General features: G+C 41.6%; 2 protein-coding genes across 2 annotated transcripts in view; one reads left to right on the forward strand and one right to left on the reverse strand.

The window, feature by feature from the left end:
- Nucleotides 1-209: 209 nt before the first annotated feature.
- Nucleotides 210-8,996, reverse strand: nol8 (nucleolar protein 8). The gene is made up of 18 exons (XM_061069684.1): nt 8,965-8,996; nt 7,862-8,009; nt 7,517-7,579; nt 7,282-7,360; nt 6,850-7,006; nt 6,142-6,440; nt 5,659-6,008; nt 3,788-5,352; nt 3,361-3,564; nt 3,048-3,176; nt 2,625-2,718; nt 2,343-2,475; nt 2,139-2,219; nt 1,429-1,769; nt 1,198-1,339; nt 993-1,057; nt 757-839; nt 210-596 (listed from the first exon to the last, which is right to left on the reverse strand). The coding sequence occupies exons 2-18, from the start codon at nt 7,980-7,982 to the stop codon at nt 537-539; spliced, it is 3,966 nt and encodes a 1,321-aa protein (XP_060925667.1). The 5' UTR covers nt 7,983-8,009; nt 8,965-8,996; the 3' UTR covers nt 210-536.
- A 549-nt stretch (nt 8,997-9,545) lies between these two features.
- cenpp (centromere protein P) overlaps nt 9,546-21,063 on the forward strand; it is a 72,109-nt gene continuing 60,591 nt past the window's right edge. Inside the window, exons 1-6 of the mRNA XM_061069617.1 lie at nt 9,546-9,606; nt 10,577-10,734; nt 11,015-11,169; nt 11,432-11,520; nt 14,158-14,246; nt 18,836-18,932. Of these exons, the coding sequence (XP_060925600.1) occupies nt 10,577-10,734; nt 11,015-11,169; nt 11,432-11,520; nt 14,158-14,246; nt 18,836-18,932 (588 nt within the window). The 5' untranslated portion in view covers nt 9,546-9,606. The remainder of the gene's footprint in view (nt 9,607-10,576; nt 10,735-11,014; nt 11,170-11,431; nt 11,521-14,157; nt 14,247-18,835; nt 18,933-21,063) is intronic.

Here is a 21,063-nt window from a genome sequence, read left to right on the forward strand (position 1 = left end):
CAGAACTACTGTCATGATGAAAAAACCTAAATGAGTCACAATCAAATCAGAACAATCTTATGACATTCTTCAGTTTCAGGCCCAGAGAAACGAGTCGAGAGATGTTTGGAGGATCAAACTGAGAATGAGTAGATAATAGGCCAAGAAATTACTTCCACCCTGAATCCTGAGACAAGAGTCAAAGATAAAATGATGAAGAAATGTTGTCCGACCTTTGATATTCATTTTATTATTAAATTCAATCTCGATTCGTTAGATCCTCTGTATCTGCTGCTGACTCATTCAGGAAACTAACAAGAACAACAGGAGGCTCTGATTGCAAAATATATCTGAGGATTTACTGGAATAAAAAAACACATTTTATATTCTGATGATCTCGATGTTTTGCTTCAAGTCTGCGTCTTCAGCTGCTGTTTGTTCTCTCTCCTGTTGACTGTTGAAATCAGTCTGAGAACAAATCAAACGAGAGGAAATAAATCTGCTAACTGTAAAGTCCAGACCAGAGTAATCAAACTGAAACAGACTTCCCATCATCCTCAGCTCTTCAGGGAGACCTTCAGCTTTCTCCGGGCGTCCTTGTGTTTCTTGCGATACTCCTGCAGAAATATCAACATAGAAATCACCAATTCAGGTTGTAATAAAGTTGAGTCTTTAATAATTCTGGCTTCTGTTAATAACAAAATTTGTTTTGTGGAAATGCTGCTTCAATCTTGAAGTTATATTATTAACAAATATGTGATGTAAACGGCTGTGTACCTGTCTGAGTGTGGTCCTCCGCTCGTCCCACTGCTCCATCTGCTCCTCCAGCTGAGAGGGACGACAGAACAACCTTGGGCCCTCTGATGGAGGTGAAGAGGAGGGAGAAGACATCAACATAACATTTTAAATATACATGATAATTTAACCTGCTTCCAGAACGCTATATGATCAAATCTCCGCATAATGTATGAAGTGCCAAGGTCCCTGATGGAGCTTGAATAATAACACCTCACCTGCCAATCTGCTGTCCTCAGGGTAGAAGAAGAAGAGGAGACCGGTCTTTGCAGGAGTCTCTGCTCTGTTAACAGCAACACAAACACATTCAGACAAGGCTTGATTTGAAAAGACATGAATTATAGAGTCGATCTTCTGTTTTGTAATAAAGTATGGATCGTGTGTGCAGGGAATTTGACAGGATTTGTTCTCAGTTATCCTCACTCTGTGGTTTTAGGTGTAGAACTGATCTGCTCCTCAACCATCTCCTGATCCTCATCCTCCTCCTCCGAGCTGCTGTCTTGGAAACGAGGGTCTTGTTGCCATGACACCTTTGGACCCTGGATATTCTCCACCTTGTACTCTGCTGTTTAGAGAGAGACAGATTACAAATATTTCGTAAAACAAATATTTCCTCCAAGACAGTCTGAGGTAAATATTTGAGATTCAACTTACCCGTTTCTTTACTCTCTTTTTCTGCATCGTCTTCAAAGAAGGAGAATTTAAATCCAGATTCCTGTTTGTCTGCCTCAGCAGAGACGACAGACGTCAATGGAGTCGGCGCCTCTTCTTCTTCATTCCCTCTATTTTCCTCTACCTCTTTTTGGTCCCAGGTTGTCTTCTCTTCTTCCTCTTCTTCTTCTCCTTCTTGTTGTTCTTCTACTTCTTCTTCGGCGATTTCATCCTTTGTCGAACCAAACACGGCCTTCAGGTCTCCAGACACGTCATAATAAATGTCTTTAGAAACCTCCGGGAGCTTCTGAGCCTCCTCCCTCTTCTTCCTCCTGGCCGACTTGCTGTGGAGATCGAAAGACTCTTACTCCACATGATGCAGTTGAGTGTAAATTCTAATTGAATGAGTACTTTGATGGTGTTCTATACGAGGACTTTCAATTGAACTGCAGCAACATTGAGATATGACTCTTTGCATATTGATTTATGGTTTGCCACAAGGCTCAGTCCTGGATCCCATCGTTCTCTAAAGTAGCTTGCAAAGAATTTTAACAACTTCACTCTTTTGACATTTCATCATACGGATTAAATTGACTTAACTGAAAGTCAGTACTGCATGTACTACCACAAATATATAAAAAACATTTTTTTGACAAAGCATTGGTGCTAATACCAATCCAACACATCTTAATTCATAGTTTCCATGTTCGTACCTCTCTTTGTTTTCCTCTGGTTTGGTCTCGAACGCAGCATGTTCCTCTCTGCTCGGGTCGTAGTGCAGCGCCGACACGTCTCTGCAAACACACATTTTCATTTATTCATTCATCTATTGAACGTAACCTGATGAAACACAAAGTTCCAGTTCAGAAGTGGTGCTGGGACCAGTGTGTGTGTGTGTGTGTGTGTGTGGGTCAGACCTGAAGGTCTTGGCTTTGCCGGCAGTCTTGGTGGTGCAGGTTTGTTGGCTGCTGCCGAGGACGCTCTGCATGATGAACAGGTTCTTCTTCCTCTCCTCATCCAGAGCCTCATCATCCTCTGTCATCTTCATCTCTGAATCATAAAACGTTGTTTATTTATGTAAACAAATGGTTTAATAGATGCTGACAGGTTTCATATAAGTGGAAGGAGTTATAAACAATAAAAAAGACAACAGATAACTGGACTCAAATGTTTCTATAATTTGCACCACCTACCCTCACCTGGCTCTTCGTCTTTGCCGTCGTCTTCATCAAGGAAGCGAGAATCCATTCGGAATCGCTCGTCTGCCCCGAAGTGAGACTGTAGCTTCATCAGCTGGACACACACACACAAGCGTCAAACCAATATCAGAAACATGTACGTCACATTATCTTATAAAAATGTTTTATAACTTTAAACCTGGATCAGATATTTATTTTTCTCCAGAGGATAAATCTCTATATTGGGATCTTTGGTGATTTTCTGTTTATTTACACATCTTATTCATTCCGTTCTACAAATTATCTGAGCCCTGTCCGTTCTCCTGATCTGATGATGTGTCTGGACTATGAACAGGACACTTAGATATTAAAATATAAAAGAACAACAGGAGACCTTGTAAGAGGGAACATACAGCGCAGCCTCATGTGAACTCGTCTTCTCACCTTCTGACCGGCTCGACCTTCAAACTCAGGTCTGATGTCAAATCTGCTTCCATCCTGCTCTTCATCACCACCCTCTTCATCATCATCACTGCCGCCAAACAGCTGAGGGCCTGACTGCTTCTGACGCACCTAAATACACACACACAGGGACACACACACAATAATGGAACATGAGGAACTATGAGGCTGCCACAATTTTCAGGCTATTTCAGACTAAATGTTTGTAATAGGTGATAAATGATGAATGAATAAATGATAGAAATAAATTTGCAGGTAGATTTGAACTATTCCTCATCTGAGCTGGTTCTCTCACCTTCTCTTTTGTTTGGCTCTTCTCATTGGCTGAAGCCTCATCATCCGTGGTCTCGTCCTCTGATTCTGATTGGCTGTCCTTGAGCAGGGTCTTCTTTTTTGACTTTGTGACATCTGAGGTTTTCTGCTGCACATCTTCATCATCATTCTCCTCATCATCAGAGCCAAAGACAATATGTTTTCCTGCTCCTGATTTTGGAGTATCCTGATGGAGAATAACGTAATGTGAAAATATTAAATTAATTGTTTACAGGTCTTCCACATCAATGTAAAGCTTGATTTCCTCAGCCTCCAATTACAGATGATTTAAAGATGTATAAGCAGTGCATCCACAGAATTCTCTGATCAGACTGTCAACGAGAACAGACAACATTTAACATGTCTACTATTCTACTAATCTCTAATTATTCTAATAACATCACACTCACCACGTTGGAGAGAGCTCCCTGTATGAGCTTCTTGTGTTCTTCGGCCTCCTTCAGTCTCTGCTGGACGGCAGCGAGTCTCCTCACGTTGGCCTTCCTCTGCTGCTCCTCTTCCTCCTTGGCTCCTAACTTCACCCGGGAGGGAACCTGCACCTCCTCTTCCTCCTCGTCGCTGGAGGAGGAGCAAGAGGAAGAGGACGACTTGCTGTGAGGAACAGGGGGAGTTGCTTTTTTCCCAACAACTTTGGAAGAGACAATCTCTCGTTCGTCCTCATCTTCCTCACCGGAGGAGCTGGAGGAGCTGGAGGATGAAGGTAAAGTCTTTGCTGATGGAACAGCCCGACTGGCCTTCTTCAGTTTCTCAGTATTTACAGCAGATTTATTTTGAACTTTGGTAGCAGCCTTGTTCTTCACGACCTTCACGACCTTCACTTCCTCCTCCTCCTCATCATCATCATCATCGCTGCTGGAGGAGGGACTTGTCTCCGGTTTCTTAGTTTTAACAGCAGATTTATTTGGAACTTTAGTAGCAGCCTTCTTCTTCACGACCTCCACCTCCTCCTCCTCCTCTTCACTGCTGGAGGAGGGACTTGTCTCTGGTTTCTCAGTATTAACAGCAGATTTATTTGGAACTTTAGTAGCAGCCTTCTTCTTCACGTTCTTCACGACCTCCACCTCCTCCTCCTCCTCCTCCTCTTCCTCCTCTTCCTCCTCCTCACTGCTCTCTGGCTTCTTTGTTTCTTTGTGTTTTCCTTTGATCAAACTTTTACTGGTTTTGCTCTCAGCTGCTTTCTGGTCCACTTGAGGAGCTTCGGAGTGCAGCTTGTGTTTTTTGACCACACTTCCTGTTCTCTCCTCCTGCTGCTGCTCCTCCTCTCTCTGTCTCTTCTGGCAGTCGTTTGTTTCTAATCCCTTGTACAATGTTTTTGTTCCCTGGAAGGCGGGCAGCATCCCTCTCCTCTTCTTCTTGTCATCATCGCTGCAGTAGCCCTTCATGAGGGAGGCGAGGATCTCCTCTGGCGTTGTGCCTTTCTTGGGTGCGGGTTGTTTTGTGACGCCAGATATGAGGTTAGCTTCTTTTTCGGTGCTGACGCTAGGGATGCTGGGAGCTGTAGTCTCAGAGGTCTGCGTGGCTTCTTCAGCTAGCCTCTGTAGATCAGCCATGGAGATCTCCAGGCGGGTGACGTTAGAAAACATGGCTTCATAATCTTCATCATCATCTTCATCATCATCAGACTCTGAGGAAGAGGACTTCACAACAGGGAGAACTGCTGACTTGCTGTTTTTTTTCTGAGAAGGGGCAGAAGTTATATGATCTTCAGCATCGGCTGAATCCTCCTCCTCCTCCTCTTCCTCCTCCTCCTCCTCTTCTGCTACATGAACTTTACTTTTCCTCTTCACCTTTTTCTTCCTATCCTTGTTGTTCCCTGAGCTGTTTTCTGCAGTGGGCTGTGTCTGTTTCTCTTGCGATGGAGCTGGAGGAGGAAGAACTGGAGGAGGAGGAGGTTTCCTGGATGCAAAGAGTTCATCTGTGTCAGCAGAATCATAGTCGTCCTCGTCTTTCTCACCTGGAAACAGAGAGAAAAACAAATCACATTTCAAAGCACAGGTAGATTTGTTTGGTCACTTGATATTTGCACAGTTCCTTCTTATTTAATTACTATAATTTGTGTGGCCTTGCTTGCCAGCACAGAAACTACAGTCTGGAGGTCAGAGTCAGCAATCTAGACACCTGAACTCTTCTGGCCACCCCCACCCGGTTAAATCCCTGGAACATATCTTAGAAACGGGAGAACAAGCAACTCCACACAAACAGATGATGAGGAGACAGATTCTTAATCTCAAAATAAGTGAAAGCCCAGATGAAAACTCACAGGAACGTCCCGACTTCACCAGGTAGTCTAATCCAACCACTTCCAGTTTATCATCCTCCACTTCCTGGCTCAGTGCAACATGGGAGGTGTTCTGATTGGCCACCAGCATGCGGATTTCGTCGTCCGAATCGTAATCGTAGCTGTTGAAAGGCATCAACCTCCTCAGAGGCGGTCTTTGTTTGGTTGGGAGTTGAAATCCGTTGCTGACAGGTTCAGGTTTGGACTCGGGGACAGGGACAGTGACAGGGACAGTGACAGGGACAGTGATAGGGACAGTGATAGGGACAGTGATAGGGACAGTGATAGGGACAGTGATAGGGACAGGAATGGAATGAACAATCGGCTCCAATCTGAGAGGAAACAACAGGAAGGAGGGATTTAATACGAGCAGAGTGACACATAAAATTCCTAAAACATTTCAAACTAAATACCAAACCGGTGGAACTTCAAGGACCGACTCTGAGTAGCAGAACACATTCCTACCTGGTCGTGCTCACTGCATCACTGGAGCTGGTCACGCTTTTCCGACTCTTTTTGGGTTTTGGTGGCACATATGGAGGGAACTCGCCCCGCCTCTTTTTGCTGATGTCATCGTCCCCTCCCGGCACCTCCCAGGTGAGCTGGGTGACGGGGGTGTGCTGGTCCTCTTCGCCTTTGTCCAGCTTGCGGATGTTGTGGCTGTATTTGGACGGGTCGTAGTTCAGGGTTCGAGCTTTGCTGCCTTTCCGACACCTGAGCTGCAGGATGGGGAGGACTCGTCCAAACTTACTGACCACCCAGTCCTGAAAGCAGAGCAGCCAGAGGAAAGTCAACACCAGGGGACTGTGGAAATCATTTCAACATGCACTGGCCTGGGTAAGACTGAGGATAAAGTCGTAATTTAACACAAAAATAAGACACAATACAGCCCGAAGACAGACAGGAAGCAAGAAAGAGAACTAACCTAATTGTTGTGTATTCCTAGATGTATATATTTGTGTTTTCAGTTCTGACTGTCAAACTATATGATAAAAGTTACATGAGCCAAACCATACATCAGTGACATCGATTCATAGGATACAGCTGTAAAAATGTGTTATAAAAGATGTTTTTATATATATTCTTTCTCAGCTACACTGTAGATGTCCTGTCTTATAGTCTCTCTCTCTCCCTGTGGTCCTGATAGAAACAGGAAGCTGTTGATGACCTGACCTCGTGACCCGGGACTTCGGTCCCTGGCACTGCAGCGTTCATGTGGAAGTTGTCCACGCCGGCTTTGCTCAGGGAGTCGAGCAGCTTCTTCCTCTTGTCTTCAGCTGCAGGCGGCTGCAGGCGCTGCTCCTCCGCCTCCTGACGCTCCTGAGCTAGTCTGAAACACAAAAGTTCAAAATCTCAACCACTCTGGCTTCAGCTTCTCTAATTTAACTGATTAACTCTGTTTGATTTCACTATAAACTGAATAACTGTTTTGACAAATCAAAACATTTGAGGTTGGAGGCTGAGGAGCTATGACAAACCTCTGACTCTTTACAGCTAAATTTATAGATTGATCAATAAGTAATAATTAGCAGATTAGTTTATTTCCTCTTCCTCTCGGTTCAGTCAAGTCCAAAGACTTTCATGGTGAGATGAACCTGGCTTTACCTCTGCAGGTTACTCTCCTTGGCATTTTCAATCTGCAGAGTTCCTCCTTTCCATTTGGATTTGTTCAGCACCGTCATACCTGAGGAGGAAGGAAGTAAACACATGTACTCTTCTGGCATGGTGCCTTACATATAATAATAATACGAGTATTATGCATGATTTAATTTTGTTTCAAGATACTGATACTCAGGAGAAACAAGGGAAACTGATCTTTGAGGTTCTGTTATTCACTCACATCTTTTCAGGTCAGCTTCTGAAATGTTGATGTTGATGTAGCTGAAGGTTTTGTAAGGAACTCCTGCAGGAGAACAGCATCAGTCAGGACACAAGCAGCAGTTGGATTGTAATCAAACAATCAACACTGAGTTTTGATGCCTAAGATTTAAAATTCAAATTACTTAAAACTATGACGTGAATTTAGTTTCGTGCTTCAATAAGATTGCTGTTCATCAGGTGCTTCTCAATTACAGATAACATGCTATCCAACAAAAAAATCTCCTGTTATACCAACCATAATAACTGGGATGAATTGTGTAGTTATAAATAGCGGGTGAATGTCAGTGTCCAATGAATTTCTCACCCTCATCGTCTCTCCTGGTCCGTAGCTCAACATCCTGCACGTCTCCAAACTTCCCGAATCGATCCTTCAGATCCTTCTGAGTGATTGTGTGGCTCAAGCCACCGATGTACAGCCGCTGCATTGCTCCGTTTCCACGACGACGCTGTCACTGCACAACAGTAAACAACACCAGCATCAGCCACCTACCATCACTCCATCAGGCAATAGATGGGAGCAGGGTTTGATGAACCAGAAGGCTTGGACTCTTTGCAGTGCCAGTTAGGTTTGATCAATCAGTTGTAAGTTGATAAACTAGAAATCACAATAATAACAATGAATTAATTGTCAGTTTTAATTCTGTGCTGTATTCAACACCGCAGCAGCATTGGATCAGCCAGGTCCTGCTGCACCTGTATTAGTTACTTCTCATCACATACCCATATAACCAAAAATGTATAATTATAAATCGGACCCCCTTGCTTGATTCAAGTGGTATCCCCCAGAGCTCTCCATTTGGCCCAATCCTGTACAGTATATACATGAATAATCCGCCTTCTGTTTTGGGAAAATGTGTTTTCTTAATGTTTGCCGACAATACTTTTATTTCTCCCCGTGGTAAAGCTGCAGACACGTTTCCATGAAATCTAACCTAAGTCATGTTGAAGTTCACATCCTGGCTTAACCATTGTTATTCGCAGTGGAGTGCATCTAAAACAGAGTTTGTGTATTTATTTTCCAAAATCAACAACATTGAAATACTTAGGGACACACAAACTCCAACCTGGGTTTCAAAACAGCAGATATACATAGACACGGTTTCTAATAAACTCAGAGCTAGGCCATGTACTCAGTATAAAACACTACAGATCAGCTCCTGCAGCCTCCAGAAGAACCATGAAGCTGAAGGAGGCAGATCCCACCCAGCATGCTTCACCAGTGAGACTTCACACCACCACCACCACCACCCCACCTCTCCCAGTTCCACCACCACACTCCCACCAATCCCACTACACTCCTAGTCCCACACACCTGGAGCTACAGGTGCTTATAGCGGAGGAGACTGTGTCGTCACCAACAAATATCCACACATATTATCGCCAGAGAAAAAAGATTCAAATGTTTACCTCACATGTGTCCAGCTGGTGTCACCGTCAACTCTGTCCGGGGCGGTCCAGTCGACTTTCCCGTCCGTGCTTGTCCCCGCAGCCCCTGAAAGGTTCCGATGTGGTGCAATTCGAACTAGAGGGAAATTAAATAAAACATCATGCATTTAAAAAAGAATAATAATAAATTCTATGTAAGCAAATGTTTAGAGAAGATGTTATTAACTGTTCACCGCTAATAAACAACAAGAAACAAATCACTTCCTGATTCATCAAGCTGAAACCACAAGAGGGGACTCTCATAATTTCCTTGTATGACATACATTTGTTTATTGTCTATTAAAATAAATAAACTAATAAATTTACAATTAAAACAAATATATATGACAACTTGCAGTAATTGTATCACCAATGAGGTGCAAAGTTAATCACCGATCTTCACTGAATGATTTGTTTCCCCCTCCGGTTCATGACAAGTGGTATCGTCCACAGGGCGCGATGCTCCAAACTGTTTTGGTTCCTCAGAAAACTGAAGAAACTTTCCTTCTGCTTCTAACTGAGAATTTATCTGATTTAACTGAAAAGTTCGTGTTTAAATAAGTGGACCAGGAAGTTTGAAGGGACTTTAATTCCAGGAAGTGAACGTGACAGCGGAGACGGAAGGTGAGCTTCATTCAAACAGACTTTAGATCGGTCATCACAAAGATGAGAATCATTAACACTGATTAGTTTGGTCTTAAAGTTGTTATTTAACCTTTAAGAGAGTTAGAGTCATCATGACCCACGTTGGTTTTTACACAAATGAACACACATAGGTTAATATATCGATGTCTAATGAACCTTTGTTATTTAACTATTGATGATAATGTGTTTCTGTGAATATGAATATAAGATTAGATTAGAATAGATTCAACGTTATTGTCATTGCACAGTACAAGTACTTATACAACGAAATGCAGTTTAGCATCTAACCAGAAGTGCAAAAAAAGGCAGTAAAAGTGAAGAGTATTGTGCATATTTAAAGTGGAATATGTAAATAAATAAGATATGTACAGTAAGAAATATATATGGAATATGAACAGTATTAAGGTATTGTATGATATAAGAACAATGATACACTATGAGCAAGATAAATATATATATATATAAATATGAATACACTATAGGTGGGATATATGGGTTATATTTTTAATTGTCATAAATGTTCCATCACGTGTCTTTGGGTTTTCAACTTTACAGATCCCTTCCTGGCAAATAATAATAACATCATATTAAAAACTTATGTCTGGTAGGGTTTTCCAAACAAATATTTTTAAAATTCTTGAATTGTCACCTCCCTTTTTTACCGTAATGAAAAATCCAATAGGAAATATATGTGTGTGCATTCATTTTACAAAGTTTACCAGCGCTACACAAGATGTGAATACCTTTACTGAAGTCAGTTGTATTTTCAGTGTAACGCACATATTCGATTGTTTTAAAAAATAATTAAAAATACGTCAGTGCTAACTACTGTAAGTACCAACTAGCAAGACTTTAAACCAATCTCACATAGCCTCCTGCCCCTTCCTGCACATATAGTAGCATAGATTGTGTTTTTGTGTAGTGTATTCATTGTTTTCTGTACCTGTAGATGGAGGAGAACATGTGTGAGGAGAACATGGAGGAGGTGCAAGTGCTGGAGGCTCAGATCGATCAGCTCCGGGCTGAAGTGGCAGAACTGCAGGACCGACAGAAGCAGAACCTCAAGGACATGACGTTCAACTTCAGAGGGAAAATGCAGGACGCACTGTAAGTTTCAAATGTCTTTATTTTTCAACCTGTAGCAACTTCACGTAAACAACCGTGCCAGTAAAAGTCACATATTTTAGATTTAAGCACATTGTCAAGTGAATTTAGGTTGTGTCCAAATTCTATTTGTCATTAATCATGTGAGTAATTTGGGCGTAACAGGCAATGGACTAATTAATCAGAATGTCGCCTCATATTTCATTTAGAAGCAAGTAAGTTGCTGCCCACAGACTTCTGAGGGGGGAGAGGTCAAATCAAATACTTCTATTCATCTCCACAGGTCGTATGTGTGCGGACAGAAGCAGGTGGGGTCGAAGGAGGAGGTGGAGTCCAGGCTGAAGGAGGAGGTGGAGGAGCTGGAGGAGGACCTGAAGCGGCAGACACAGATGAACGGCATCAGTCTGAGCAGCTGCACCACCAAGACGCTGCAGAGCAGTAAGAGAGGATCTGAATCCACAGCCTTCAGCGTTTTCTGACTTTACAAATTAAAATGATCACCGAACCAGTGAAGGAGAATAACCAGGACATTAAAATAATGTAGTAAATCTAATGTACAGTATATGATTGTTGTCATCATAGGTAAACCTCAATTATTGCTTGTTTATTTGGCAGCAAATACAGGTCACCTTTCATTGGGTCCCTCGTGATGTGATAATACTTGAAATTGTGTGATGTGTGTGTCTGTGTGTGTGTGTAGGTAGCAGGAAGTTGGTCCAGCAGCTCTCTGTATCAGGTCACTGTTCTGAACTGGTCTTCCAGGTTGAGTTCCAGCTCTCTGACTTCACGGTGAGTTTGTTTTAACTCTGCCAAGGAGCCTTTATTCACCCCCGTCCCTTTGTTTGTTTGTTTGTTTGTTTGTTTGTTTGTTTGTTTGTTTGTTTGTAAACTAGATTTTGCGAAGCCAACTCAATGGATCAGCACCAAACTTGGCGAAGTGATATGATTTGAGTCCGGGAAGAACCCATTAGATTTTTCATTTTCTTTAACGGTGTTAAATAGGGCATTGGCAACATTTCCCCAGTTTCCCCAGTGAATCATGCATTGTGTGAAACTTGGTGCTGGACTGTTGGGCCTTTGCAGAAGTTTGAGCTCTACTGGGTGACATTCAAGGCTTTTGGCCAAATAGTTCCGTTTCTTTTCTTTAACACTGTGGAAAATGCTTCTGGTAACATGTGACACACTGAGGGACACACTTCACTGGACTGTACTTCAGTGCTGATGCTGTATTCAGCCAGCAGAGGGTGACACAGGTTCACTGACGAGGCATCACTTGCACTGGTAAGAATTTTTTCAGACTTGCAAAAACACTCCAGTATCCGGTCATGTCTCATTCAGAGAGCACAGGAAATGTCAGGTATCAGCCGTGCATCATCTCAGTGAGATCAGGTGAAGTCATGTTTGTGTCGCCAGCAACTAAAAGTCCTCAGGTTTAGATCATCTCTTCAAAATAAAGGTAGACCTCCAGGGTCTTTTTATATATTTCAATCACTCTCGATAAAAGAGAGTTCCAAACAGAGTAATTTATAAATTAGACCGTTAAACATCTTTTATTGATTATGCTCAACAAATGCTTTTGCATAACAGTTTGTGGAGGGAAAAGGCCCAAAGGAAGAACCCATTAAGTTGGAAACAATGTCAAAATTAAGATTTAAATCAGGATCCATTTCATGATAGAATATGAAGAAGTTATATTAAAGTTTTTTGTATATACTTAGTGTTTTGGCCACTTTCTTTCTTTCAGTTTTCAGCCTCCTGGTGAGTTACATGCACATTGTGAACATAATCAGATTTGACCCTTGAAATGTGCCAGTGCTGCACATGTGTAGTCGACACTAATTGTAGTTTTATTTTAGGGAAACTCAGTATTAATCTCGTCTGTGGAACTCCTTCGTGTAGGTCCAGCAGTCTTCTGGTTTTCATTGTCTATTGACTCTTTACCACAACAGCTGGTTTCATTGAATCCCTCTCCTGCGTCTGGCTCATGAAGTGCCATTAAAATCTGAGTTTCTCTTCTGAAGTCTCAACTTGTTTTGATCAAGACATTAATTATTTGGTGCTGCACTTTAGAAACAAAGTCATTTTCTAAACACACACCCTCGCCTCTCAACCTTTTATTATAGTCTGATTAATAGTTGTTTTGTGTTGCAACAATGTTGGCTAGTACAGTTGCCAGTAACTTTAAAAAATGTTTTCAGTGTTGTAACCCACTCAAAACCAATCATATTTATGATTTGTGGATCCTCAAATACGGAATCGCTTTTGTCTTGACATGGAGGAGGATGTTTGAAGGAACATGTGCTTGTTCCATTTCCTCTTAAGAAGATGTGCAAAAAGATTTTGACCTCATGTCTGTGTGATACAATAAAAATAAAAATACACGCAGCAGCTCAACTATGATAGAAACAAATGGACAAACAACTTCATGTCTTTGTTGACTTTTAAAGAAGGAAGGTTCCGATCCGCTGGAGGAATACAGTGGTGTCCACAAGTTTGAGAAGACTGGACAAGGGTTAAATATTAGTGATATCCTGGTTACACTTGCTTAGGGTTGCAAAGGGGCGGAAAGTTTCCATGGGAAGTTAAGCTTGGCGAATTTTGGGAATTTTGAAAAAAAAAAACTACGCAAATTAGACGCTGAGCAATAAAAACATCATTTAAAACTCTATTTTAAAGATGTATGGAATGCAGCACACACTGCACGTTGAGTTTCAACCCTCCACTGTGCATTCTTCCATCACATGCACAGATAACTCCCAGCATCCTTCACTCTACAGCAGGGCTACTGATGCCTGCTGTAGAGTGAAGGACTAGTCAGGTAAGTTTCGATGATATTACTGGGGAAAATATATTAGCATGCTTATTGAGGATTGTTCATCTGTTCATCTAGCCTATTTCCATTCATTTATCCATCAATTGTAAAATATGTTTACCGACGATTCCAATTGTTTGGCTAACTATTTATATCTCTGGCATTGCAGTAGCGATTTTTTACAAACTTTTTTCTCATCTTATTCTACAGAACAATGCCACGTGCACTATCTCATGTGTGGAGACATTTCACCTCATCCAATGTAGAAGGAAAGGCTGTGTACATTTGCAAATACTGTGCAAAGACCTATGTTAAGAATGACACAACGATGCAGAAGCATATAGTCAAGTGCCCAAAGTTTCCTCAGGGCTCAAATCAGCCTATGACACAACAAAATGTTTATATTTATGTCTGTATATGACAAGGTAAATACAGTTAGTATAAATTACCCACAACATTTCCAGTTTATTCCCGTTAATTCCCGTTAATTCCAATGGAATGTTTCCAACTTTGAATATTCCCGGAATTTTGCAACCCTACACTTGCTACAGTGACTTTTCTTCTTGTACCTGAGGTAGAATGATGATGATGATGATGATGTGTTTGCTCTGCAGCTGGATCAGAGATCTCAGAGGACGATCAGTGATCTGAACGTGGTGATGGATGCCGGTGAGCTGAGCAGCCTCGGCAGCTTCCTGTCTGGGTAAGAATGAACGCTTGATGAAAACCTCATCTGACCCTTTACCCTCCTGAGTTTTTCTTGTCACGTGTAAGAGGAATTCAACCTTCCAAGTGATTAACCTTAATGTGATGTAATCCGAGTTTTAAGTATTGTCAAGATTTAAAAAGTACCGGTTTCTAATCAACATTAATCAATCAAATAATCCTGAAGTGTGAGGGTTTCCACAAAATAATCTGCATGCTGGATTTAAGGCTGAAGTTAAAGCTGTCATCTTTATATACAGTCTCTGTTTTGAACTTCTACACCTGTAAACGTGGTGAGGAGCTTCTCATTTAAATATGAGATAACGAAGCACTCGGACGCTCATATTGTTGAACGCGTGTTTACTTCACAATAGTTGTGTAACGACTGAAAAGACGGCGTTTGGAAGAGAGATCTCTGTGTCGAGTGATTTATTTACTGTCTGTTCACTGAGTCCAGCTCTGCATGTTTGATACTGGACATCTCTGCTGTCAGGGTGAAGCGTCCTGTTTAGTTTAACTCAAGAGTTTATTAAAGTAGAAAAACATGTCAGATGAGCGTCTTCCAGCTGAATCCTCTCACCCACACGTCGTCTCTCTCTTCATCCCACAAACAACCCACCTCTCCTGCAGCGGACCACACAGGTGCAACTCATTACACTTATAATGGCTGCGTTCCATTGAGGTGTGCTGGTTTTCTGGCACACTTACCCGTAAACAGAGCGCTGCCATCGCTGATATTGGTTTCACCTGTTTGAGCTGTGACTGCTCAGAATACCTGAGCTGCATCTGCTATATTGAGATTTACTCTCCTGTATCCTGAGGATTAATCCCTGTTACTTTCCTACCAGGTGCTTTTTTACACCGTGTCGAAAAACACCTCAGTGTTACAGATGGTGTTTCAGAACAGAATCTCTGTTTCATCGTTTATTCTGAATTTCTAAAGTGGCGTAAAGAAACTCTTGTTCTCCAGACCATAACCTGAGTGTGGGAAATTATTCTCAAAAGTCCAAATTCTCTTCTGTTGATTAAGGCACAGTGAAGGAATAAATATAAATAAATAAATATGAAACGGAGCCTGAGTTACTAGACATTTTTTAAGACCTCTACTGATATTTAATTTTTGTTTTAAAAAAAATCCAGTATCTGGATCGGCACTGAAATCAATCAAGCCCATATATAAATGAATCAATAAATAAATAAATAATCAATCAATCCAATGTATTAAAAGGTTAAACGTAGAAACCTCAGAGATCCACATGTGCCTGATCCCAGGACGGACAGTAGTACAATATATGTTGCGTATAACTGACAACTTTATCAAAATAACAATATTTACAACATCAAAATAGTTTTTAACATGATGGAGAAGTGTGTCAATGTCACATGTTAGAAAGTGTCTGATAGAGATGAAGGGAGGAGCAAATCCAACGGGAATTGAGGACTTATTGTTATAGTAATAGTAGAATATGTGGGTAAGTGTATTGTATATCAAGCAGTCTTGTAGTTAATCATAGTCCACGATCAGCCGCCACCATCAGGATCCACTACCACACAAATAAATCCTCTAAACACGACAGATCCACGAATTACTCCCTGGGGAAATGGTGGAAATGTCAAAGTGTCACAATCATAAAAAATAATGGATTCTTTCTTGGTCCATGTCCCATCTTTCCATTCAGTTTCATGGAATCAAATTGATGGCTTTTGCATAATCCTGCTGACAAACAGCAGAGGGTGTTGACTGTATGATGGCTGATATCTTTCTACCAGAAACCCAGGATATCAACATATTAGATCTCTTGAATTTGGTTCTTAAAGATTAGTGACTGAGATTTGCCGTTCATTTTACAGCATATAACTAAACTGCTCAGTTCTCTCTGTGTTATTGAGACTGTCTTTCTAAATGACCTCTAACATATCGGTGACATTTCTGTATTTACATATAATTGTCAACTGACACAGATGTGGATAAATATCAACTGCATTGCTATTATCATTTATTAACACGTACTATTTTTACCAAGTGGTAGGATCAGGCAGCATGTGGAGGGGATTTAGATGTTGGAAGCGTTAACATCATATGATTTATAGTGTCTAAAAATATTCACAAGTGCTGTTTAAAATTTGGATGAAGGAAAATCCTGCATTGACACTGAATGAATAGGAATTGTTAAATGTTCCCACCGTGCAGCCGTGACTCTTTGGTGACCTCCAGTGTAACGTTCACAGACACCAGGCGCATCAGCCTGGTTCCTCACTTCTATAAGATCCAAGTGATGCCCTAACTCCGTTGAAAAATATAGATGAAATGTTTATATGTGTTCAGTTTATGCGCCCAGGTGCATTTTCTCCTCTTAAAAACACCGTGTGGCAGAAAGCGTCTGTTCCCTCGGTGGATCAGCGCCACAGACCTGAAGTCTGGTTTGCTCTATATCGGAGGCCAAACCACATCTGGATCTTATGGTCCAGTCTGCAGAGTCTGGCAGGAGACCGATGGAAAAATCCTGGAGATAATGATTCTGACACACTGCTGCCTTCTCTCTACATTTGTGTGTGTGTGAGAGAGAAAGGGAATAAGTGTTTAACAGTCCAAATCAGACTCTGAACTGTTTAAAATAAACACGGACTGTGGGACATATTTATTTATTCTTTTGTTTGGACACATCTGTCCTGGTCGTAACTCGCACAGGCAGTGTAGTGAAAGCACCGTGTCACTTCAGCCTCAGTCGGTCAGTGTCACAGAGGATGCACCCGGCCGCAGTGTGACGGGTGGCACCCGGGTAAAGCGTGCAGGAGGAAGCACCTAACGTAAAAATACAGCTGCAGTTATCACATGTTCTTATTTACCACACATTGACACAGACGTCGGACTTTATCACCAAAAGCTCGATGAAGAAGTGATCCAGGCAGTTACAGTTTCGGTTAAACTGGTCCAGGCCTGAAGGAGATATCAGTCACCTCCTAAGCCAAAAGAAAAGTTTATTTTCAGACATTTTATTTAAAGACATGCATGTATTTTGAACAGTGTAAATAAAAGGTTTTGTATTGTGGTTAAATGTATCTTACATCAGATTTAAAGATCTCAATGTGAAAAATGATTAATTTAACTCAAAAATGGAGCAGGATGAAAAAGTCCATCGACTGGTTCTCTGAAGCACAAACTTTGTTCTGCTGTTGTTGATTGTTCTCTCCCTCATGTGAAGTAACCTGGTGAAAACAGCTTTGTTACCAATAATAAGGATTGAGGATTTATCCCCCCCCCTTAATAGAATGTGATCAGCTCACTCTGTCGGAGGCTTGAGTCCTGCAGCGGCCACAGGTTCTGTTTCGACTTTGCCCATTTCACGCATGAACTGTCCTCAATAAATACAAAAAGGCCCATAAATATATTTAAAAAACAGATTGAAGATTTAATCTTTCTGTACCAGAGCCAGTAAAATAACATCTGAAGTACTGCCATTAAAATGGCAGGTGTGGATGACTTATACTCAGCAGCAGGTTGCTGTCAGTCGATTCACAGAAATGAAATCCATCAAAGCAAAGTGTTCCGTTGATCGACAGCGCAGAATGTTCCTTCTTTGGGATAATCAGCTTAACACCACTGTCTACATACATCACTAGAATCAGGAAACTGATACAGTTGTTCTATTTATAGTTTGACTGGCTTTCTGACAGTTATGATCTTTCAGAAGCAGTTGGACCAAATAGGTTTAATCCAGCAACATCAAACCAGGCACCAGGCTCCATATCTGTCCTCTTGGTAGTGCTCTGTTTTGTGGGAGGGTGCTGCCATGTTTCCATCAGCCCTGTGTGGAATAACAGTCGTCTGGAAAATTCACCCGACTACCGTCTCGCCCTGGGCCCCCGTGGAAAACTCTGGAAAGATTTTGACAGAATGTCCCCGGTTCACTAAGAGGGAATCGGACCAAAACATGTTTTCTTTCTTTGCTATTAGCAATGTACAGAATACTGTAGAATATAAGGAAGCACTATTTATAAACTATACTTCTACAGTCGTTGAGTAGGTAGTTAAGGAATTTATTATTTATTTACTGCTGTTCATCCACATTATTGGAATAATGAGACAAATGTTCAGTTTGCACTGACTGCAGATTGACTGGTCCTGTTATTGTGGAGCATGCTAACACATTAACAATTTATAATCTATCGATAGGTGGCTAAAATTTGACTATATATACCCTGAACATCAGCAGATCAATAACACCATTGTGAGCATGTAAATATAATTTAACATTCTGATTTTAGCAACTAGCTCACTCTGGTAAAGACTGTGAATTGAGGATATCAGTGTTCCAGTGTTAATGAACACCTTCTGGGATTTGGACCTTCACCGATTAATGAAGGACGGACATGATTTTCAGCTTTGAGGAGCAAAACAAACCAATTTTTTCAAATCTTTTTCAACTTTATTGGGTGGTGGAAAGTGAAGGGAGAGGGACATGTCTCTGTCTGGAAGTGAACAGTGGATTTTGCAGTTACTCTATGTGGAAGTGGAAGAGCGCTGTATTCACTCAGCTACCAGGGGAACTTAAAAACAATTTACACTTGTGTACTGTGTCCTTTCAGAGTGGAGGAGAGCAGCGATCTGCTGTTACTCTTCAGGACTCTCAGGACTTTCTCAGACAGATGTGATGATCGCCGCCGAACCTTCCAGCACTTCCAGGTACGTTCAAAACTCACTTTAAACTGGCGTCTTCACCTTCACACACCTGCTCTCCAACTGCTCTCCATGCTGCTAAATCATTTGTGTTTTGTTGTCACATGCCACTCGCTGTTAATACAACCGACTCTGGATTTGGCTGAGTTGAGTTGATGAGTGTCAACAGCAGGATGGCAATAAATGGCAGCATTTTGGCCCAATGGCATTTCCAAAGCTGTTTGTTGATTGTTGTGAGTTTCACCCTCGTCCATCAGAGGAGGAGCCTTGTTGTTGTCTTGTCCAACGAGAGGTCGGAGGGTCAAACCTGGAGGTCTGGGTTTTGTCTTTGTGGTCCACGATGAACTGGCTTCAGGTTTTACATTTTAACTTTCCTGAGATGACCCCACACCACCCACAGTTTCACTCACACTGCTCGGACACTATTGTAGAACTTTAGCTGTAAACTGCTGCATGCATTAAAAATACAATACATCTATCAAAAGATCAGTGTCGTATCATTTCAGTATTTGTTTTAGGTTCAATCAGAATATACAAATGAAGCCTTAAAAACATTGTGTCTCTGTACCCTTTAAAACCGTCTCCTCTATCCGTGCAAGTAACATTAAAATGGTTGATTTCATGAAACTCTTCTCAGATGTTCTGGGAAATTGATCGACAGTTTGGAAACATTTCAATTTTAAGCCAATTTTGGGGTAAATAAGGAGGGAAATACAGAAGCTTTACCGTTGGCTGAGTGATGGATGAATGGTTGTAGCCATCAATATGATAGATACTCTTAGTAGGTACTTAAGATACTATAGCTTCTTTAGACTGATAGACCGGATACTCTTTGCAATGCAATGAATTCATTTTGCAGAAAGACAAGTCTTATTGAGGTGATGCATCATCTCTGAGGTCTTGGTCGGGCTGTCCACAATGAATGGAAGGCAATGCAAAGTCCTAACAAGCTTATCTGTGCAAACACTGTGTATCAGACTGATGAGTAGAGAAGTTCAGATCCATGCAGCGGGTGTGAACCGGTGTGGACGTAGTAAATATCAGCGTGGGACTGTAACGAAGAGGAAGCACTGCCATGTCATAATAAATCACGCTGCAGAGGCAATATGGAATCTATTCTGGTGTTTACTCTGAGAATGTGAAGTTCTGCCAAGTTGGCTGCACTCGAGGAGGATTAACCCACATTTTCCATAACGGCCCTGTGTGCTCGAAACTCTCATTTAGCTTCACTTGCATTTCCTCGAGTGTTATTGAGGAAAAATATCATTCCCTTTGTAACTGTTCAGCTTTAATGTAGGCTGTTCCTTTTAGTCTAATTTCCAGGCCTTAATGACACACAGACTTTAAAATGCATTTGGAGGAATAAACAAATAAAATTAAAAAACTACTAAGCATTCACAAATACAATCCAGGCCAGGAATCTTCACATCTTTGTTGGTGGTAGACCAGGACTTTAACTAGCCAGTCGGTTGGCTACGTACTCGCTTTAAACGACAGACCTTCAGGAGTATGTGGCCAATCACCGATTAGCATTCCTCCGGTGAAGTACTATCTTTAAATCTGTCTACACACAGACACACAAACATGCCGACATCAGCTTCCTTCTAAGGTCTAAACACATGCATGTTAGATTAATTTAACTGTTTCAGACATGAGCACCAGAAAATTGGGTCTAGACATTTTCCACGGTTGCCTTTCTCAAATGAAGAACGCACCAGGAGATTCTCTGGGTCATACGTGTTCACAACAGGACAGTGTCTCCAGCATTCAGGCAAGGGGGGGGGGCACCTTGGTAGAGTTTGCAGGCGGCAGGACATGATGTTTAAATTCTGCTGCCAAGTTACCTGTTTGTGTTTATAGCACATCGACTCTTGGCGTCTTCTTCAATTTGACATCTTTGTCAATGTCCTCTACGTGTATGGCTCCTCTTTTTCCTCCTTAGACATTTGTAATCTCTCAGTTTTGGGTCCACTGTGTGTTAGAAATGTCATCAACACGCTCACTGGGAATTTTCCACGCATTATTCTGCTTTATTCTCACCGGGGATCACGCAGACACTTTCCAGACGTTTCACCTGAGGGCTGGAAGGAGAAGTTCAGACTTCAGTGCATGTCTGAAAGCAGCTTTGGAGAATGAG

The sequence above is a fragment of the Limanda limanda genome, chromosome 4 (genome assembly GCF_963576545.1).
Source record: "Limanda limanda chromosome 4, fLimLim1.1, whole genome shotgun sequence".
NCBI lineage: Eukaryota > Metazoa > Chordata > Actinopteri > Pleuronectiformes > Pleuronectidae > Limanda > Limanda limanda.